Source organism: Triturus cristatus, chromosome 4_1, assembly GCF_964204655.1.
Source record: "Triturus cristatus chromosome 4_1, aTriCri1.1, whole genome shotgun sequence".
Taxonomy (NCBI): Eukaryota; Metazoa; Chordata; class Amphibia; order Caudata; family Salamandridae; genus Triturus; species Triturus cristatus.
Window position 1 is genome coordinate 254325363 of NC_140585.1, and position 23506 is coordinate 254348868.

The 23506-nt window shown below is 48.1% G+C and overlaps 1 protein-coding gene across 1 annotated transcript in view; it reads right to left on the reverse strand.

Annotated features, from left to right (window-relative positions):
• MTPN (myotrophin) overlaps positions 1–23506 on the reverse strand; it is a 399325-nt gene that overhangs the window by 133707 nt on the left and 242112 nt on the right. The window contains exon 3 of the mRNA XM_085651997.1: positions 14505–14588. Coding sequence (XP_085508123.1) covers positions 14505–14588 — 84 coding nt within the window. The remainder of the gene's footprint in view (positions 1–14504; positions 14589–23506) is intronic.

Genomic DNA, 23506 nt, shown 5'->3' on the forward strand with positions numbered 1-23506 from the left:
CACGCGCCAGTGGGCTGAAGCGCTTCCCCAAACGGACTGCATGGCGGCACGATGCACGTGATTGTGCGCGTGCTCGCCATGCAATCCACTTTTGGGAGCACTTTGAAATGCCCCTCTTACTAGAGTCTCGCATAGCGATTGCGTAAAAGCAATAGCTAGGCGAGACCTAAAGAACAAGGCGAGAAATAGTAATTTAACCAACCTCTTTTGAATGTATTACTATTCTAGTTGAGGCATTTGAACACATTTTTTAATTTGGATATATTAAGGCGAGGAAACAAAAAGGTACAGAGAAACTGAAACAAAGATGACCAATTAACTAGATCAAACACTTTCACTGTATCAATTATGATTAAAACAGCTTTTGTATTACTAGCTGAAAAATCAATGGTCAAAATTAGACAATTGGTGTTTATTGTAATTGGTCTGTGATGCAAGAATCCATTTTTATCAATATGAATCAAATTGTGGGCAATGGGAGTAATCCTTTTGGCCAATACTTTTGTAGATAATTTATATTCTACACTGAGCAAGCTAATCGGTCTACAAGAGTTAGGATTATTTAGTGACTTGCCTTTTTTTTTTTTAAACTAACCACTATTGCGTGCAAATAAAAGGGGACTAAAAGAAGCCCAGTGAATATTTAGATTAAACAATAAGGAGATCCTGGAGTTGGGGGAAAAAAACACTAACATTTCAATAGGAATACCATCAGGTCCACTAGCTTTCAAACTATCCATATTTTGTTCAAGTTTTTGTAACGTAGCAGAACTAACCATACTCTATTGTTCATTCCATAGCTTTAGAAGAAGAATGGAAGCAAGAAGAACAAATTACTTACCTTCTGTAATGATTTATCTAGTAGAGACAAATTAGTTGTAGATTCCTTACCTTAGATTTTCCCCCCAGGAATCAGTCTGAATCCGGAGATTTTTCAACAGAAGAATCTCTGTGCATAAGTAGGTGACGTTGGTCTGCTACGCATCTGCTGTCGTGGGCACCGGGATAACGTCGCGGGACCTATATAGATGCTGCACATGCACGCAGACGTCCGTTCTTAACACAACTTTCCACGCCAGAAGCGTAGAGCCATGAGACATGGACCACAGATGCTTCAAAACTAGGGCCCTTTAGGGGAGTTCCTATCCCTAGAAATCAGGTCGTAGAGAAGGGAGGATGGATGGGGCACTAAGGAATCTACAAGTCATATGTCTCTACCAGATACATTGTTTTTGAAGGTAAGTAACATGTTCATCTGATAGAGACTATTAGTTGCAGATTCCTTACCTTAGAATAGATACCCCAGCAATAATAACCCCAGAGGAGTGTCTGCGAACCACGATCACACCACAAAGTCCTATAACACTGAACGGGCAAAGTACCCTATGGTGCGGTGGAGAAGGTGACAGTGAGACAGAGAGTGGTTTGCCACAGGAAGAAACGCGTTACTTACCTGTAACAGCAGTTATCCAGTATTGGTGTCTTTCATAGATTCACATGCCTGAATCATTCCCCGTCGTCGAGACGGGAGCCTCCGGTACATAGAAAAGTAATGTCCTATAGACATACATAGAGAAAAATAGGCCTAAGGGCCTCCCCTTAGTGGCCTATCCTTGTCCTTATGTAAAAAGGACCAAACTCTTAGAGCCAGCCAATCAGCTATCACCTCCCTCTAGAACCTTCCTGACAGGAGCCTCAGTCTCTCAGATTTTCGTACGCACTAAGCTAGGTAGGCGTAATATAGTTAGAGAGAGAGGTGAGTCCTTCCAGGGGAGGCGGGAGGGTTGCATGTGAATCTATGAAAGACACCAATACTGGATAACTGCCGTTACAGGTAACACGTTTCTTATCCAGTATTAGGGGTGTCTTTCATAGATTCACATGCCTGAATCAGAGTAGTCAGCAATACATTATGCACATTTCTGATGTAATCATGCCATACAGCCATTTTAGATAATACACATATTACTATGCGAGTTTGAAACATTGGCATACATCAATATATCATAACAGCAAGAGATGTGCATACCAGGATGGCGGGATGTTGGAAGGCTCACCTCACTGGAATAGATGGCGAAGCACCGCCTGGCCCACTGCTGCATCCTTCATAAGTTCAGCATCCAGGCAGTAGTGTCTGGAGAAGGTGTGCGGTGACTTCCACGTCGCCGCTCTACATATGTCCAAAATCGGCACTCCAGCGAACAGCGCTGCTGATGTGGACATCGCTCTGGTGGAATGCGCTTCCACCCTAGCTCTCAAAGGCCGTCCGGCCCCGTCATGGCAGAATGCTATCGCTGAGGAGATCCACCTGGAGATGCTCTGTTTCGTTAGAGGCAAACCCTTCCTTGGCCTACTGTAGGCCACAAATAGCTGTGATGACTTCCTGAAGCTCTTTGTTTTGTCTATATAAAACTTTAGACACCTTTTGAGGTCCAAGGAGTGTAGCGTCCTTTCTGCTGCGGTGGTAGGGTTTGCAAAGAAGGAACGTAGAACCATCGGTTCATTAAGGTGAAAGTCTGAAGGCACTTTCGGTATGAACTTGGGATTTGTCCGCAGCACCACCCTGTCCTGTTTGAACTGCATGAAGGGCTCCTGAATGGATAGAGCCTGTAGCTCGCTGACTCTCCTGGCAGATGTTAGAGCGAGCAGCAGAGCCGTTTTCCATGAGATGTACTTGATGGATGCTCGATGAATGGGTTCAAAAGGGTGCTTCATGAGTTGGTTAAGGACTAAACTGAGGTGCCATGTCGGTGGGACCCGTCTAGGTCTTGGGAAGGATCTATATAGTCCCTTTAGGAACTGCTTGATAAGCCGACTGGACCAGAGAGACGGTCCTTTGTAAGTCCTGGTGAATCGTGAAATGGCTGCCAGATGCACCTTTATGGATGCGTGCGCCAATCCTGACTGTGCCAAGTGTAGTAGATATGGCAATATCTGTTCAGGTGTGATATGGAGTGGTCTCAGGCCCTTTTCTAAACACCATGTGCAGAATCTTTTCCATTTTAGAGAGTAGGTTTTGTTGGTACTGACCGCTCTCGCTTTTGCCAGCACGTCCCTGCATTCCTGCGGGATGTTTAAATGACAGAACTCTGTGCTCAGGAGCCAAGCCGATAACCTGAGCGATTGCAGGTTCGGGTATTGCACCTGCCCGTTGGACATTGTCAGCAGGTTCGGGTGCTGCTTCAGACGAATCGGTGTCCTGATGGAGAGGCGATGAAGATCCGAGAACCAGTGCTGCCTCGGCCAGAACGGGGCAATTAGGATCAGGGTACAGGGCTCCGCCTTCATCTTCCTGAGGACCCTGGAAATCATCGGAAACGGCGGAAAAGCGTACGCAAATACGCTGAACCAACCTATGGAAAAGGCATTTCCGAGTGACCTTGGTTGGGGACGCCAACTTGCGTAGTTTGGGCATTTGGCGTTCTCCTTGGTGGCAAACAGGTCGATTCCTGGGACTCCCCATTCTGAGAATATGTGATCCAGCGTACTCTTGTCGAGCTCCCATTCGTGGGAGAGGGATTTTTGTCTGCTTAGGGCGTCCGCAATGGTGTTGTCCTTGCCCGGGACATAGTCCGCCCTGAGCGAGATCCCATGGAGCACAAGCCAGTTACAGACCTTTTGCGATTCGCGTGATACAGTGAGCGAACGCGTTCGTCCCTGTTTGTTGAGATAGTGCATCGTGGTGGTGTTGTCCGTTCTGACGAGCACCTGGGAGTTCTGGATAAGTGGTAAAAAGGCTTGTAGCGCCAGATACACAGGCCTTAGTTCCAGAAGATTGATATGGAGTTGCTTCTCCTGATCTGTCCATTTGCCGCTTACTTGGAGGTCCTGTAGGACGGCTCCCCAGCCTTCCAGGGATGCATCGGTGGTGATCACCAGCGGTGTTGCTGGGAGTAGGAATGGCAGTCCTATAGACAAATTCTTGTGATTTGTCCACCATTCCAGGCTCTTGGATATTTGCGGTGTTATACTCACAATGTCTTCGAACGAACCTGTACTCTGTGTCCATTGGTTCGTGAGGGCTTCTTGCAATGGACGCATCCTGAGTCTGCAGTGAGGGATGAGGAGTATACAAGAAGACATCATTCCTAGGAGTGATTTGTATGTTCGAACTCTCAGGGACTTCCTTGATGCCACAGCCGTGGCCAGAGATATTATTTTGTTTTTCCTTTCCTTTGAAGGAAATGCCCTTGTGCATTCCGTGTTCAAGGTCGCCCCGAGGAAGGTGATGTTTCTTGTTGGGGACATGCAGGATTTCTCGTGATTGAGAGTCAATCCCAGTTGTTGAAAAAGATTGGTGCAGGCGTTGGAGGATTCGGTCGCGTCTGCAGCTGAAGGTGCCTTTACCAGCCAGTCGTCGAGGTAGGGGAAGACTTGGTGACCCAATTGATGCAGGAAAGCTGCCACAGGTGAAAGGCACTTGGTGAAAATCCGCGGTGCGGATTTGAGGCCAAACGGTAGGACCTTGAATTGGTAGTGCTGTCCTGCCACCTCGAATCTCAGAAATTTCCTGTGCCCCTTGAGTATCGGGATGTGGTAGTAGGCATCCTGGAGGTCCAAAGATGTCATGAAATCTCCTTTTTCCAGAGTGCCTAGTATTTCTTGGATCGTCACCATCCTGAACGACTGACTCTTCAGGAAAGAGTTGAGTGCCCTGAGGTCTAGTATGGGCCTCCACTTTTTCTCCTTCTTGCGTATAAGAAAGAAGCGGGAATAGAACCCTTTCCCTCTTTGAGACGATGGAACTCGCTCGATCGCTCCTTTCTTTAACATCGCCGATATTTCTTGGAGCAGCAGTCGTAGATGTTTGTGCGGAAGCCTGCGGGGAGGGGTTGCAGGTGGGATGGTGGTGAATTCCAGGGAATGGACGAATCTTATTAATTGGAGCACCCAGCGATCTGTGGTGATGAGATGCCAATTTTCTAGGAAATGGGTCAATTTTCCTCCAATTTTTAATGAGGGATAAAGTTGTTGGCCTGGCTGGAGTAATTGGTCACTGGCGTCTGCCAGTGCCCCTCTTCTGGTTTTTGCCCTTGAAGTGTGATCTCCCATAAGAAGTCCGACGACCTTGTTGCTGCTTCTGTTGGTACTGGGATTTATTCTGGTAGGAATACGAGGACCTATTTTGATAGGATCCCCTGTAGGAGGACTGGCCTCTGGATTTGTTTCCTCGAAAGGACTGATTCCTTGCCTGCAAAGTACCAAGTGCTCTAGCCGTATCAGTGTCTTTCTTGATCGCTTGGAGCGCCTCGTCAATCTTGTCCCCGAAAAGGTGTTGGCCGTCGAAGGGCATGTCCAGCACCTTCGTCTGCACCTCTTGCCTGAACGATGTTGCCTGAACGATGTTGCCTTAAGCCATCCCTGACGGCGCAGGACAGCTGCCCCAGCTAGTTGTCGAAAGCCCGTCATGGCCACATCTATGGCACAATCAATGATCTCCGCTGCCGAGGTTTGGCCTTCCGTAAGCAGCGCCTTGACCGCCTCCTGAACTGTGTCTGGCAGTTCCGCTATATATGGGGCTATATCTTCCCAAAGCTGGCGGTTATAACGCCCTAACAGGGCTATGGAGTTGGCCACCTTGATGGTCATGGCCGATGTCGTAGTAAACCTTTTACCAATTGTGTCCAACTTTCTGCCTTCCTTGTCCGGTGGGGCTGACAGAGGAGAGGAAGGGTTGCGCGAATTCTTTTGGGCCGCCTGGGTTACGACCGAATCCGGTTTCGGGTGCCCATTAAGGCAAGCTGGCGCCGTGGTTGGAGCCTTGTATTTTTTATCTAGGCGTGGAACAACCGAAGGTACAGATGCCGGCGTCAGCATCAGTTTCTTTCCCTGGTCCCAGAGAAAGTCTATTATTGGGATCGACTTCGTTGTCTTCTTTGCTTGCTCCTTGAAGTCATGTAAGAAGCACTCGGTCTCAGTCGATTCCATCACCATATGAAACCGCTTCGCTGCTCTTTCAACTATTCTATGGAACCCGCCAATGTCCACTGGCGGTGAATCTGCTTGGCGCGGTTGCGGTGAAGCTGGAGAAGATGCCACATACTCCTCCTCCTCATCGTGATCCGTGTGGTCTTCTTGGACCTCACTCTCTTCCATTTCTTCAGCCTCCTCCTCTGATGATTCTATCACCTGAGGTGGCACTTGCTCATGGCGGACCTGAGTAGTTGGCCGTGTTCGTTTTGGGGCTGCCGCTGGTGTATCTGCAGTAGGCGTCAAGCCCCCTGTCTCAGTAGCCGGTGATTCCGGGAAACGCTGTTTGTAATCCTGGATAAGGTATTTGAGGTCATTCACAATTGAAGCGGGAAGGCATACCATCGGGGTGACCTCCGTGCGAACCTGAGCTCGGAAAGGGTGTTCCTGGTAGCTCATCTCCTCCTGTTCTTCGTCCGTGCTCTGACATTTCACGTGAAGTTCTGAAGGGGAAGTAGCCTGATCCAGGAGTTCTTCTTCAGATTCCTCACTCTGGAGAATCTCCGTAGGCAAATGAGTTTGCACCTTACTTGGTGACGTTGTCTCTGGCGTAATCTGCTTCTTGGTCAGTTTGCCCTGCCGTCGTCCGTGGTGGTAGGGTCATAGACGACGTTTCTATCTGCTTGGGTTTCTTCCATGGCTCAGTAATGACCAAGGTCGACGACGATTCCCCCGTCGACGATACCCTCGTCGACGGTATGACCTTCGTCGACGGTATGATCTTCGTCGACGGTGCCCCCGTAGACTATATTTTCTTAGTCGACGATGCGCTCGTCGACGATGCGCTCGTCGTCGACGCCCTCGTTGTCGACGTCTTCGTCGTCGTCGACCCTCCCGTCGACGGGGGGCTCTTCATCGACGATGTAGTCGTCGACGGGGCAATCTTCGTCGTCGACGAGCTTTTGGCCGTCGACGACGGCTTTAGTAGTATTATAGAAGGAATAGGAGTACCTGCTGACGACGATGAAGGAGTGGTCGTCGTCAACGAGAAGACGGACGACGCTGTCGTCGTTGACACAGTTGTCGTCGCTGTAGAGACATGAACTGGCGCCCCAACTCTTTTTTGCGCTGAGGAGGATGTCGCCAGTTTGCTGGCCGACTGGGTAGGCTTCTTAAAAGCCTGAGAATCCTTATCAGACACCGAAGATTTTGACGATCTTGCCTCTGAAGACTTCTTCTGTGCCTTCATAGGAGGAGTGTCTGAGGGGCCAGGAGAAGCCACTCTTGGCCTCTTCAGGGAGACTTCAGAGGTCCTTGAAAAGCTTCCCTCGGAGGATACCACACTCTCCCTATCCTTAAGCCTGTCCAGCCAGATGAGCAGGCGACCTTCTCTGTCCCTCAAGGTCTTGTGAGGGAAAGACCTACATATCTTACAGTCTTTAGGTATGTGGTCAGGATAAAGGCAATAAAGGCAGAGGTCATGCTTGTCATCCACATGTAGCCTTTTCTTCCCACATGAAGAGCAGGCCCTGAAAAGGGCTTTCTTCTGGGATTCCGACATGCCAGAATTTTGAAGAAATAAATCACTCACTGCAGTGATAAGTAGCTTGAAGTAATCCTGTTCAAGGTTTCTGAGAAAGAACTCACTTTTTAAAAGTGAACAAGTTGGTTTTGAAGAGATCCTGAGGAGAACTCAGGCTGGAGACTCCCTAGCACAAAGTGCGGTAGAAAATCTGAGAGACTGAGGCTCCTGTCAGGAAGGTTCTAGAGGGAGGTGATAGCTGATTGGCTGGCTCTAAGAGTTTGGTCCTTTTTACATAAGGACAAGGATAGGCCACTAAGGGGAGGCCCTTAGGCCTATTTTTCTCTATGTATGTCTATAGGACATTACTTTCCTATGTACCGGAGGCTCCCGTCTCGACGACGGGGAATGATTCAGGCATGTGAATCTATGAAAGACACCCCTAATACTGGATACATTTTATTTGGGAGTTTAAAAGTATAGGACGATGTCCTCGAACAATGAAAAGAAAGCAAAATGTTTTTGTAACAGGGCGTCTTCACTCTCTTTCGTCAGAGAGCAGGGGTCGTCTGGGCTTCAGGCTCCCGAGTACAGGAAGAATTGGTCCAGTCGTGCAGTAATGCCAAGGTCCAGGAAAAATAAAGGAAACAAAGGAAGGCCTGGTCAGGGGAACGTTTACTCGCTTCACAATAAATCAGGGGGAGGGAGTGAGGGACTGTGCACCCAATAAACACCGTGATTTGCGATGATGCCTTCACTGCTTTATGCGCTCTGAGACCTTTCTCGGCATGTTCAGCCTACTCCTGGGCCGTGGCAGCTTTCAGCGAGGTGCCAAGAAGGGTCCAGCTCCCCTTTTCATCGTCTCCGGTTGATGGCATCCCCACGGGCTGGAACACTTCTTCGTGTCGTGTTGGATCAGTGGTTCCCAGAGTACCGGCGCAACGACAAAGGTCTGGACGTCCCGCTCTCTTAAAAGTTCCTCGGCAATTCCTTCCCAGCGTCCTTCAGGCGAGCACACCATTCTTCCCGTCTCTTCCTTCTTGATCCTGACGAAATCATGTGACCACATCACATGATTGGCAGAGGGAGCTGCAGGTAGCGAAGCCTTAAAGGGACAGTATTCGGCAGGATCAATAGCAGGGGCCTGAAAACAGAGGAGGGGGCATGGAGACAGGTAAGGGGGTAAGTGTTTGTGTAATAGGTCCGAAGAGGCAGGATCATCAAGCAGCCCTTCACCACATACCCTTCCCTCCAGACTTGGCGGTCCAGGCAGTAGTAACTGGTAAACTTGTGCAGAGATGCCTACGTCGCTGCCTAACATATCAAGGACTGGGCCTCCGCGTGTTGCTCTAGTAGAGTGAGAATGCAACTCCCCAGGAGGTTCCTTCCTCGCCAATGCATAGCACGTTTTAATGCAAAGGACGAACCATCAAAAGATGGTCGTTCTTTTGCAGAGCCCGACCTTTTTTGGCATCCACATAGCCAATGAAGGGTTGATCATCCATCTGGAAGTATTTGGTGCGATCAAGATAAAAAGACAACGCACATTTTGGGTCCAGGAGGTGGAGTCTCTCCTCTTCCTTGGAAAATTGCATGGATGGTAAATGGTGGGCAGTGATGGATTGTCTCACGTGAAAGGGGGTGACAACTTTAGGGAGGAACAAAGCCTTTGTTCGAAGCACCACTTTATCTGGATGGACAGATAAGGAGGCTTTGAAGACAGAGCCTGAAACTCGCCAACTCTGCGAGCAGAGATGTCAATAAGGAGAGCAGTTTTAAGAGTAAGAAGTCTGAGAGGGCAATTATGAAGCTGCTCAAAGGGAGCCCACAAAGGTCAAAACAGATTTAAATCCAATGGGGCATTATGAAACGAGACGGAGGAAGCAAGTGAAAAAGGCCCTTAAATGACCTATTTACAATGGGAGACTTGAACAAGGAAGGCAGATCTGGAAGCCGCAAATGCAGAGATAGCTGCAAGATAACCTTTAAGGGTGCCCATCGCAGAGCCCTGCTAGGCCAATGAAAGTATATACACAAGAACCTCTGAAAGAGGGGCGAAAAGGGGATCAGCATCCTTTGCTGTGCACCATGCCACAAACTGTTCCATCTACAGGCATATACCGATTTAGCGGAGGGACACCTGGCTGCCAAGATGACATCACAAACTTCTGGAGGAAGGTCAAAAGCGGTCAACCGCCACCGCTCAATCTCCATACAAGGAGGTGGAGGCTGGACAGGTTCAGGTGAAGAACTGTCCCCTGCTGCTGCGATAGCAGATGCCCCCCACCCCGAAGAGGCAGTCTGATCGGAGGCTTGATGGGCATACTCAGAAGGCCAGAATACCAGACCCTTCATGCCCAATCCAGAGCCACGAGAATGACTTCAGCCCAGTCGTGCTTGATCTTCTTGAGCATCCTGGGAAGAAGTGGTATAGGTGGAAAGGCCTAGAGGAGGCCGTAGCTCCAATCGCAACAAAAAGCGTTGCCAAGCGAGCGCTGCCTTGGAAACTCCAACAAGCAATACTGCTGACATTAAATCTCTTCCCTTCGGAAGAGAATACGCAATCAAAGCTCTCCCCACCGCTGAAAAGAGACCTTGTGCCACCTCCGGATGGACACGCCATTTGTGATCAACCAGGCACTGACAGCTCAGTTGCCCGATCAGGCATTCAGAGAACCCGCCAGGTGTTGAACCACCAGTGTTATGCCCTGATGTTCCAGCCTTTGTCATTTCTTGACAAAGGGTCCACGACTCCACCCCACCCTGTTTGTTGCAGTACCACATTGCGGTGGTGTTTTTCATGAACACCTGCACCAGTTTCCCTTTCAGAGAGAGGAAAGGAATGCCTTCAGTGCCAGTCGGCTCGCATGAAGCTCCAGAAGGTTGATATGAAGACCGGACTCAACTAGAGACCAGACGCCTCTGATATCCGCCTCTCCCAGGTGGCCGGCCCCATCCCAGGAGCGACACATATGTCCCCATCGTTAGATCTTCTTGTGGAATGCAGAGGGATCTTATTCAGACCCAATCTTGATTTGTTAGCCACCACTGCAGCTGTTGTGCAATTCCCTGCAAGATCTGGACATAGTCAGAAAGATCCCACTGGAACTTCAGGTCCCACTGCAGAGATCGCATATGCCACCTGGCATGATCCACCAGCAGGATGAAGAAGGCCAGGAGGCCCAGAGGCCTCAGTTATTCTCACCGAAATCCGGGACAGATGCTCAAACATCAGTATCATAGCCCAAATATCCCAGACTCGCTGCTTGGGAGGATAGGCCCCGAACTCCACTGTGTCCAGTACCGCCCTGATGAATGGGATCATGTGAGAGGGAGTCAGGTGTGACTTCAGCACGTGGACAGTGAACCCCAGCGAGTGAAAAAGGTCCGCCATAGTCTGGTGGTGGTGACGACAGCCTGGGACGAGCTCACCTTCAACAGCCAGTCAAGATAGGGGAAGACTAGTACCCCTTGTCTGCACAGATGAGCTGCGACCACCAACATCACCTTTGTGAACACCTGAGGGGCACTGGTTCGGCCAAAAGGGAGCACAGTAAACTAAGTGCTCCTCGTGGCCCACCCTGAACCGGAATATGGAAATAAAACAAGAACAAGGAGATGATTGACGGAGGGCTGAAACTTTACCGACACTCACCCCCCCAGTCACAGATCTGGGTTGAATCCATCATCGTTTTTTAGCTCACATCACCACCTTAGTTCAGACCCAGCTATATGCATATCAGTCTTGACCCTGTGCCTCATGGGTACAGTCCAGCCCGTACTGCCAAGCCAGGTCTTCCCTGGACGAGAACAGGCATCCTGGAACCGGTTTTGGGGTAACACCCCTCATCAACCAGGCTAGCTTGAATCCAGTGGCAAAGAGGGCAAGGGACCCATGTCTGGGTATACCCCAAGGCATGTATGGTGAATTTAGCTGCATCTCTCCCACCCGCAACTACTTGGGAGAGAACGGCCCAGGCATCCTTCGGGCACTGAGGCAGCACCCGCGCAACCGTATCCCAGATGGTTTGGGAGCATCGGCCCAGGAAGCATGCAATACGGACCGCAATGCCAAGCTGGAGGAAGAAAACATCCTCTTCCCAAGGTGGTCCAGCTTCTTAGATTCCATATCTGCAGGTGCGGAAGGGAATGTGCCCTTTGAAGATGAGGATTGGACAACCAAACTCTCAGGGAAGAGATGTTGTGTCAAGAACGCTGGGTTGCCTGGGTCGGGGCGGCAGGCGATGGTCCAAACCCAGCACTAGAGCTCCTGTGGATAGGACCAAGTGCCCAGAAGACATCGGTGAGGGCTTCATTGAAATGCAAATGGGTCATTGGATTCTTCAAGCTGGGCAATTAAAGGGTCCACCTGCCCCTCCCAGTCCTCTTCCCCACCTTCTGGCACAAAATCCACACCAGGGAGGAACACAGGGACCTTTCTGCATCAGAATCGACGTCTGTCTGGCTCAGTGGCGACATAAGGAGCGTCATCGACGCCAGGGAAGATGTCGGGGAAGGTAAAGTAAGATAGACCGGCGTCGGTTCAAATCTTACAAGGTTCCTTATAACATTGTTCTGATGTGGCCTTAACTTTACAGGCTGAAGCATGTCGAACCCTTATCTTCCGAGGTTACATTGGATATCAAGTTTAAAATGTTCAGATTTTTTTTTTTATTACAATAGTCTGTGGCCTACAAATAAATTGGTGAATAGATTGCATTTTCGTTTCTCATCAAGTAACTCAAGATGTATTAAAGGACAAATGAAATATGTACAAACACCCCACCTAATACAAGGATTATGGCACTGCATGCACTTAAAAAACGTGCTGCATGCACTTCGATAATGTCTTTGTATAGGTGTTTAAACTAAATGAGGTACAAGGCACTTTAAAATAAACCACATGCAAAATAAGCAAATTTCAACTTAGGATGCGTTTCAGTTATTCATGGTACGATAAGGGCTTCATATTTACAATGTATACCAGAGACTGATTATTTAATTGCTCTAAAGATTGTTGCTCAAAATGTGCTGCAATTTTCCAATAATGATGTACGCATTGTTGTGAAACACGATTTCCATATAGGCTTATTCATCCACTAGGGAACTGCAATATGACACACAATGTTGTAGAAATCTGCGTAGAGTGCGGCACCAGGACCGGAGTCAGTACTAAAGCTGGTGTGGAATAGAGGTGGGTCTGAGAGGAAAACGGAGCCAAGGGTGAACCTACCAGTGGGAGTCAGACTGCAGGCCCGTGTGTATCCTTGTGGCCCAAAGGCATGCCGAAAATGTACAGCAGGGCATCCCTAAAAGCCTTGACCCCCTGTGACTTTGTGATGAACCTGGAAAGTCGGAGTGCATCTGGACCAGACTGAATCCGCAACTCAGGAGTTCCGAAACGAGACTGCATGGCACGTCAACACCCCTGTCTACACTACTGGTTGGGTGGAAATAGGCCTATTCCCACTTGGATTTCCTGTGCTTCTTCTTTGACTTACCCGAAGACTGATCATAAAGAAGTTCTGCAGCGGGTAAAACTACAGGAGTGGGAATGAAACCTTGCTCTCGACTTTGACCAGTCATGCCATGAAGTCATGAGATGTATTGCGGCATGGAGCTTTGCAATCCTAAACAGCCTTTGTGTTGATCTGGGCAAAGTCATCGCAGGTTCTGGAATTGTGTTTCGAGCCCAAGCACCACATGTAGACTTGGTGGCGGTTTGTCACAAACATTGGTTTGTGACAGTCCCTATAAGGATTAGGCTCCTTTTAGATAAGAGGCATATCCCTTGCACAATGGTAACATTCGAGAAAAATCCTGCAATATACGAGAAAAGAGCTGAACTCTGGTTCTGCGTCTGAAGGAGAGGGAAAAAAAGGGAGTGACGGCACACATGGGAGGCCCTTCGATGTGGCACCAATCGTCATTTCTGGAGCAGAGCGCAGTCAATGCGTAGCTGCAAGGTGCCACCCATCAGCATGCAGGAGTACAGCTTTAGTCTTTCAGACCCAGTGGGATGCCAGGGGAATATTCACAATGTGAGGAATCTGTGGTTAGAAGTATTCATCATAAAGCTCTAATTGCATGTCTAAGCCAATTAATTCAAACAGTGGTCGAAAAGGGTGTGGGGGACCTCAGGGGCACTACGTACCCATACTTTTTGAAATTTTAGGAAAAAAAATGTCCCTATTTTGCCAAAAAACAACCGTCCCGGGGTGGTTATTTCCGATAGCTGAAACGCTTCAGCCGATGTGAGAGTATCCTGCGCTGTGAAACCACGGGGGTGCACACAGATACACAAGTCCTCTTGTCAGGGTGTCTGCTTGCCTGAAAAAAATGTATATGTGAGCAACGGTTCAATCTTCAAATGTAAAGGGTGTGTGGAAGCCGGCATTGGATGTGATTAATGAAATCACTCGAAGCTTCCTGGCAACATACGTTTATTGCTCTGAGAGGAATTGTAAGAGAGCTACCAGCCAAGCTGTAAAAAGCATGTGCTTTTAAAAGAAAGTTATATAAAAAAAAAATAATATACATACATACATATATATACACATATATATACATATATATACATATATATATATATATACACATGTATCACAAATTCACTTCATACAGTTTGCAAAAAAATCTATATTTTGGAAACACTATCAAACCTTTTTGCGCATTCTCCATCTTTTACTATGTGTAATGCACGTTTAAAATAATGACTTAAATGTTCAGAGTGCTTCTGGTCAAAGACTGCACCAACTAACAGAGGATTCATTATGTACGATAGCGCACTTCCCACTGATGAACATAACGTGTATTTAATTTTCATTTAAGCTGTGCGTTATTTTATTTGTATCTGACCACTAGCAATATGTTAAAAGCCTCACGGTCAGACAGAATTTAACACCTTTGGATAACCTCTGCACGGACCAGGCGTCTGTTAACAAGCTGCCATGCTACAGAGGAGAGGTTATCCTCATGCCACCAAGAGTTGAGCGTCTTGTAAATAATTCACATGGGATCGTTATCAGGTTGAAGCTGGCTCTTTGTTGAAGCACAGGGACACACAACTCACCTTGGATAGCAGCAGCTTCACGCACTTGGTATGTCCCTCGTAGCACGCAGACAGGAGCGGGGTGATGCCATGTTTGTCTGCAGCCTGAAATGGGATAGGAAAGGGGTTAAGTAAGCCACTGACTTGTATTCAAGAGGCCTACGCTAAACTGGCACCACTACACGTACAAGGGTTGGGTAAGTAGAATGTTACGAAATGTGCAGTATAGGAACTTCTACCAAAGACGGCATGCATTGACCGGAAAGTCAACTTTTAGGTAGTGAAAGTGACTGCAAGGTCAATAGCGCTTGGCGTCTAGTTCGGAAAGTATCTGCAACAGCACTTAATCTTATGGAACCACAGAAAGTGATGTTCAGACAAACACTGGCTCGCTGCAAATAAACACTGCACCCCTGAAGTACTGGGGAAGGTGGTATAGGAAAGGATAAAGGTAGCAAGAGTCCGACCTCGAACTCTATGAGATGCACAGGGCTTTAAGTGGGCCGAGACCTGCCAGTGTAGAGCACCGGCAGTTCTAACAAGCATTTGCAATGCATTAGGTCTCGCATTTACGCGAGTTTGAGCTATTGACATTGCAAATAACAATGCCTATTGGCATTGTCATTTACAATGCCAATAGCTTTAACTCGTGTAACTGCGAGACCTATTGCATTGCAAATGCTTGTTGTTAACGGCTTCCCTCACAATGCTTTGTAGGTGACTCGTGCTTCCCGCACTCGGTAGATAATTACTGTGCACGTTCCGGGCTCTGCAGGAGGCACAGTGATTAGAGCTGCCTTGAAAGTTTCCAGAGGTGTCAGAAGCAGACCTGCTGACTGAGACACTCTTGGTTACTTAGCGAGTCTGTTTCATTTTTGCAACATTTTGTCTTTCAGCCTGTTAATTCGTAAATGCATGAAGACAAGGGGGGAGGTAAGATTATTCTTGTTTCGAATACCGTGGCCGGCTCTAACCCTCCCCCTCCTCCAATGTCCGGCCCATGGCTTACAAGAGAAACAGAAAGAATCTTACCTTCCCCCTGTCTTCATGCATTTACAAATTAACAGGCTGGTGGAAGAAATGTTTCAAAAATGAAACAGACTCGCTGAGTAACCAAGAGGGTCTCAGCCAGCAGGTCTGCTTCTGACACCTAGAAAAAATGTACAGGACGGGGCTGCTTTCAGCTGCATCAAATCTCACAGAACAAGAGCCACAAAGAACATTAAATACTATCCTCACTCCTGTTTTCCATTTCTTCGCGGCTCTGGCAGTTCACATGCTAAAGTCTACGCACTCAAATATTTATTTACCAGTAGTGACTGAGCATTTACAAACTGAAGATTGATTGGAACCACAGGGCCTCGAACCAGTGACCTTAGGGTAGTACATTGGGCCGCCAATTTGGTCCATGCTCCCCAAAAACATCCACATAAGCCCAAACTAGTATGAGTAGGACAGCGGTCTCCATAAATGATAAATGTCTTAGCAGAACTTGCTCTCACCAATCACCTTTCACTTCTCAGGGCCTAAGGACCTTTGAGGGTACAAATAGCATATGCGAAGTGCCTTAGCGGACCATTTAGGTCTTAAAAATTGTATGAAAATTATTATTGGTGCATACTTAAGAGCCGCGCGAACATACATTTTTGATTATTTTTTCCCTTCTCCACAGGCACACGCAAGCACCATCTTTCCCAGATTAAACAGTGGGCAGGCCAATAGTTAAGTAGTCCGGAATTGGAGTTTACCATTCCAGCATGGCCCCTTACTTGCCAACTGATGGAGAATTGTTGGATGGTCTTACTTACTACACCTACTATTTTAACAGATTTGGCATTATTTCACAAACACTTAACAAACGGGCACTCATTAAACCACAAAAGCGCATGGCAGCAGACAGGGCATGTCTTACTGTTATTGAAGCCTGCAGAGGCAGTGGGGGAGGGGGGGGGCGGGAAGGGGTAGTGGAGCGCTCAGTATTGTTGAGATCTGGATTCGCAAAATACAAGCGCTTTTCTTTATAGGTGCTCCGTTTAAGTGCTCGAACAAACAAAGTAGTCCTGAAATCCCATGTTCTTGTAAAAGCGGGCCTGAAACCTAAATAACGCATGGCGCCCGGGACCAGAGTGGGCTGCGGGCGCCATTGTTGTGGATGTGCCATGTTGTTAAACCAAAAAAAAAAAAACACAAGCACTGACTGAGCAGTGGGACGGCCCGAGGGAGTTACAACAAATAAATAGTGTCCATATACCCGCCCTCTCCCTGTAGCACTGCTCAAACAGCAGGTGCATGAAATGAAAAAGGCGTGCCTGATGTTTAACGAATATATTAAAATATATTTAAAAAACTAAGTTTGTTGAGGCGCTCATACCACAATCAAAGTACGCGGCACCAGATCTTGACACGACAAACAATTCTGCACATGTCTCTCCACTGGAGGTAAACGCACAGGGAGCCTGCGACGGGGGATCGGGTGTTGTGCTCCCAGGGAAGGGTTATCTTTAAAGAAGCGTGCTTTCTCTATAAAGATTTAACAGGCAGCAAAAGCATGCGGCTGCCAAAGATAAAGCCTGGCCCTAGTCGGGCTGATTAAAAGTTTTAAAAAATGCATGTGCAGTCCCCATTTTTGTATGCAGCTGAAGCTGCCCCAAAAAACTAGCCTGGGAAGTGACATGCAAGGAGCCCCTGTAATTTGAACAAAGAGGAACTCCAAGTTTGCTGAGGAGATAGGGAGGGGTGATTTGTAAACAAGAAGGGACGTGCCACGCTGATCACAATGGACCGAATATCCACTGGGAAGCAAACAGGAAAGCGCTGACAGCTCTGATGGAAAGAAAAATGTAACTCACTGTGAAAGAGTTCGCCCGAGTGATTTCATTTTAGTGTGCTGGAATTAAGGCAAAACTATGTGTGAAAAAATCAGTAGGGGGGGGGGGGGTCAGATGAGCAATGCGCTCGCTGGGGAAAAGGAAGGCTCAGTTTGGAATAGCGCTGTACCGTGATAGGCTGTTTGGAAAGTTGAATGTAAACAAAAGTACGTCGTGCCTGCAGTAGGAACAAGCAATATTGTGATCCTGACAAGCGATAACATTTCTGATAAAGAAGCGAGATCAGCCTGCAAGATCCAGCCGGTCTGAGGAGCAAAGGGGGGGGGGGGGGGGGTGGAAGCAGTCGCGGCCGAATAACAACAAGAGTGTGATCCTGACAAGCGATAACATTTCTGATAAAGAAGCGAGATCAGCCTGCAAGATCCAGCCGGTCTGAGGAGCAAAGGGGGGGGGGTGGAAGCAGTCGCGGCCGAATAACAACAGCGCACTGAAGCGGAAACATCAAAGCGGCCGAGAAAGTGAAAGACAACGAGTGCTTTCAGGCTGCCAAATGGTGCGCGCGCCCGGCACACATGCACAGTAGTTGGCGGCCTGAAAGCACTCGTTTGCACTTCCAAAAGTGCTTACTATAAGTCTCGCCAGAGCAGCGCTAAAGCGCTGTCTCAGGCGAGACCTAAAAAGCAGGTGCTGAGACGGGCTCTCCATTTTTGCCCTCACCCTCAGGTGACATAAAACCTAACTCTGCAGCAGTACCACCCTTCACTGCATTTGAAGTAACTTTAAAGAGACTCGTTATAGTTCTTTCGCAATCTCATTTCAGAATGGAGACATTTTCAGTATTCTATACAACGAAGCCATAGTTGTTGCCTATTATTTTATGCAACTAACAACCATTGGCAAAACCAATAGGCCTAGCTTCTTGTAGGTGTAATGTTGCTTGTTGTATTATATATCTGGATGCAATGATAGAAATAGCAAAATACCAGTCGTTCGGCACACTATGATAAGCACAGATTTTTAGCAGAGTTGTTTTTCAGCCACTCCCTAATAGATCCGCCCCTCCCCACCAGTTTTTTCATCCAACTTAAAGGTCTGGTGATGCGTTTTGTAAAGCAAACACAAGGCGTTGGTGGACAGAGCGCTGAAACTTTTTAGACACTCACCCAGTCACAGGTCTGGGTTGAATCCATCATTGTTCCTTAACTCGCGTCACCACCCCAGTTCACACCCAGCCATATGTAAATCAGTCATGACCCTGTGCCTCATGGGAACGTTCAGTAAAAACATGTCATCCTGGAGCAATGTGTGAAAAGGACAAATGCAAGAGATAGTCTCGTCATGGGCACAGCGCAACCGCGCTCCATGACGAGACTATCTCGTCATGGGCACTGAAGGGGTTAAAAACCAAAACATAAATAAAAGAAATTGTTATTTACAATGCCAACAGGTCAAACTCGCATAAATGCGAGACCTATTGCTTTGCAAATGCTTGTTAAATGTATGCGGTCGGGCATTAGGATTCATTAGTACACTTCAATCTTTAAAAGTGTGGTAAAATGAGGATACACAACACATTGCTGAAATTACCAATCCAAAATACTGAGGAATGCTAAAGGTAGAACGCTTGCAGTTATCTACAAGGTACATCTTAAGAACGGTATGTTCATAGCTAGATGCTGGGACCTAAAGAGCATGGCCTCTCTCCTCCTCCAATTATTCGATACCTTCAGGAAACTAAACGGCTTAATGTTTTGTTTGAGCACCTGGCCCTTTTTAGGGTTACAGTAAAAATATCGAAAATATATAATGTTCTGCATATATTCATGCAAAGAATCAAGCACAAAGAATCAAATATCTATTGCACAATTATTCCAGAACTCACAATATATAAAACGAGAGTAAACTATGTTAAATTATTGCTACCAGCAGAGAAAACATTATTACAAAACAGTCATAATTAGAGACATTTCAATACGGATAAAGCATACGGTGACTGATCTTCAGTTAATCTTATTTATGTATTAGCTAGAATACTATTACCAGACTACAGCTTGCATAAATGACAAATTCTTGCTTACTGCCTCACAGACACCATTTTACAATACATTTACAAAAGGCTACCTAGTCCCATACTCATAAACCCTAAACACATTTAATGCATAGCTTTCTGGAGCTTGCAAAAAACCTTTGTAGAGAACTTCTACACATGAAAATATCATGGCACAAACTATTTATGCAGATCTGTGGGAAGTAATATGCTCTATGCATCTTGACCCTCTCATGCCCCTCTCTATGCACAACCACAGTAGTATACAGCATTCTGCGCTTGGCACATCGGCACGTTTATATAAAGATACAAATATATCTTGGTCAAAGCATACGACAAAGGCGGAAACAGAATCATGGATAGGAGCCAATATATCTGGGAAACAGAGACAAATATCAAGGACCACTATATAACAAGCACGGAATCGAAACCAGTGGTGCGCGCACCACAGAGGAGCGGGGGCGAGGGAGCGCGGGAGCGAGGCAAACGCGCTCTGCTGCGCGTAACAGACACCAATGGGAAGTGGGCGGAGCAAATGCAGGACATGCGCCCGCCTTTGCCCAATCGCGTGCAGTATTTTTTGTAAAAAACGCACGCAAAAGCCAATTGCAGCCGACGAAAGCAAAAGCACACGCACAAGCGTGTGGTCAGCTTTCAGAACCCACTATATGAGGTCTCGCGCTGCGCGAGCAGTGCTGTGCACTGCAACGCTAGGCGCGAGACCTAAAAAGAAAGAACAGGGACAACAACGCAGCTCGTTTGTGAACAAAAAAAGAACAGTAAAAAGACCATATGAAGACGTAGGAGCTGAACTGAAATATGAACGGCGGAGAACGTGAACATGCGCATTAGCAGCTTTTCTGCAGAGCACCGCTGACATCTGTAGGACCTCTTCCCATTGGCTGGATCATGGTGGACATCTAAGGTACCATGGCTCAAAAATGAGTCCACCCAGTGAAATGATTTAGGTGCTGCTTCGCCGGTCTGAAACGAGGAGTCTCCAGTGACGTCATTTAGTGAGGCTTCGCAGAGGTTCAGTAGGCTGGCTAAACGGCATCCTTGTGTACGGGATATTTGCAGTGTACAGAGTGAGTGAGTCTCAGAACTTTGCCATTAATCTCGCTGCACAAGATCATGGTTTGATGATTGTCTGGGCAGCTGCGACAGAACGATCTGAGGCACTAACTTTCCGAAATCATTTTTAGGTGCCGAGCTACGTGCAAGAGCAGATTCGAGGCTTAAGTGAGCAAAAGGGCGCTTGCGCAGTGGCTCTGCAGCTTTTCAGACTGTATGAGTGTGTGGCATCAGTGTCACTTGTCTCTGGTGTACATGACGGGTGCTGCACTGCTGGGCAGCGCTGCCGTGCCTGCAATGTGCCTCAGATGATACCCTTTGCTTGAGGGTGTTGCGGGGTCCAAGCTAGGTGTTTTCTTTACTCTGAGGTGGATTTGGGCTGCTGGGACACTGCTTCACCAGTTCTATGGCTCCGGTTTGAGATGTGCAAGGAGGGAGTTAGTATCGCCAGTCTCGAGGTTCAGCGAACCCCTGAAGGACTCGTTGCAGTCTCGGAATGGTAAGGCGGGCAATCCAATCGGGCATCGGCAGATGAGCCTCTGGCTGAGGCCAGTTCGTGGGCTGGTTTTTGGACTCCACCACTGGTGCACAGCATGAAAGGCCGTCACAGCCTTGAGAAAACATGATCCCATGCTGCATCTGAAGTCCGGCCAGCGGAGTAATGTCGGGGGCAGAATGACAATAAGCTGCTAGGACTGTCACAGCATGAGGTGTGTCTGCTTCACTCCCTCCGGGAGTGACAGAGGCCACAAGGTGCAGGTGGGAACCCATTAGTACTTACTTTTCAGGGGCCTGCAGCAGGGGAGAGGACGGGAACTTGGGGAGGTGGGGGGTTTCAGAGGGCCAGCGAGGAAGCGCTTCAGTTTTTGTCCTCCTCCACTCGATGCAAGCAGTGGAGATACATCTGTATCTGCTCTTCTCCTTTATCAGCCTGATAACAGTTACTGCCATGTCGCAATCTACGAATGTGGGCCACTTTTTGGGGGCTGCCCGGGCCGAATTGTGTCCCCAATCCAACCCTTACTCGTTGTACGAGGCGAGGAATACGCTGCTTTAACAGACACCCAACGGACCTCCACGAGCAGCACCGACTATGAATCACCCCCAGCACCAGAGGTTTCATGAGCCCGTCCAGAAGAAAAATGGGGCTGAGGGAAAGAGGTGGGGAGGGTGGAGGAGACGGAAAGCAACATGATTGAACACGTACTCAACAACTGAGTGACCAAATCCAGGCATCCTGGGTTCTCCCTGAAACCCAGGACGCCTGGTTAAAGTAAGGACAAGGTGGTCGTTTATTACATACGGAACAAAAACTTCTGTTTCTTTGCTTAAGGGATGCCGTGACAACATACACACTTAGGGGGCTTCTGATACATGCAATGTCAAAAAAGGAGAAGGGCGACCAGGAGCTGGCTGCGGTCCAGTGCCCGTGCTCCACTGTCAAGTCGTTAGACCAAAAAGAGGGTCCCGGTTCCATAGGTGTAGGTGCTGGAGGGTCACCCTTACACAAAAAGGAGAAGAGAAAAACGTGTTAGAGCTGAAAGAGGATAGGGCTAGGTCTAGGATCCACTTTATAAGGGAGAGGACACAATTTGTCCGAGGGATGTCATGCTTCATCATCGGGCGTTTGCTTCTCGTTGCTCCTCGTTGGGCCGGCGCTGCAATACCCAACGGGTCCCCCGAAGAGTCACTTTGGCGGAGATCTTTTAAGAGAATAGCCGTTTGATGAATGCGGGTGTGTTGGGGGAGTGGGTCCTATGTGCACAATGAGTGTGTGTGTGTGTGAGAGAGAGAAAGTGGCGCGGAGCCGTCTTACACACTACTACACAATTTAATATATGTTACTGAGGGCGCTGATTTCGACCCCCCATCGTATGGCCACCACTTGTCATGTCAGGCTAGGACAACACTTAAGGAAAGCAGGCGCAGTAATTTAACGCTCATGCGCAGTCATTACAATAGTTGCGCATGCGTAGTCAGTCGTACTACTCCCCCACACATGCGCACTCGTAGCAGCAATGACGACGGACCTGGAAGAGGGCACCGCCGCACAGAGCCATGTATCAAGACCCACCTCACCTTTGTCTACAACATATGGGCAGGTGCCAGGTCGGGTTGGTGCTAAGACGCACCATTTTTGCTGCAAAACCATGAGTATACGTTGGTGGACTATGTCCACACTGCCACTGCTCAGCTGGTTCATCAGTGTGTGCAACGGCCACTGCGCTTACTCGCTCTCTAACCTTAGCTCTCCCCTCCCGACCCCCCCTCAAACAGCCCGTGACAACACGGGAATACCGGCACCCCAGCCCATGGAGTTATTCTCCATGAGACGTAAGGTTCGGTTTGGGGACATTTACCCTTGTTGCTTGTGCGTGTAAAATCCTAATCTACTGAGTCGCAGATGGTGGTGCGGCCGGAGCGTGTACATGACAGCCCTTTCGGGGTGGGATAGGTTGTGTGCATGTGTTACGGCCTCACTAACTTACAGCCGTACACGCATCATACTACCCACTCTGGGGAGCGGCTACTGTGACACGCTTCGACTTGAACAACCAATGTGAACTTCTCAGTTTTACCATGTGTACTTCAAAGATGGCGCGACCTGGGTAGTGTGGGCATTCCAGAACACCCATGAGCTCGCCCCACTCTGGCCGCAACCGGCAGTTTGCACAATGGGTAGGCTAAGACTGCCCTCCCCCGGAGAGCCACTACTCGCTGAAGCCAGCACCAGTGTCATGTTCCTTGCACATAAAACAGATAGCACTTGACGCTTTCATAAACAGACACACGCCATATATCTATGATTAATAAGCGCTTTGTGTTTTTTTAAATTCCTTTATTTTCTCTCCTTATCTAGGTCGTTTCTAAGGGGTGAATCAACGTGTAGATTAGCTGTAGTTTTACACAGCGCGAGCCCGCTCCTTTCACACAGAGGGCTAATATCCCCTCTTCACTTGCACTGAGCACTGCACTATTTATTACTGGTCCTGAGGAAGCGCCAAGGATTGTTCTGACAGTCTGGGTGCGAAACATGTTGACCTGACCATTTCAGTTACCGAGGGCACATTACA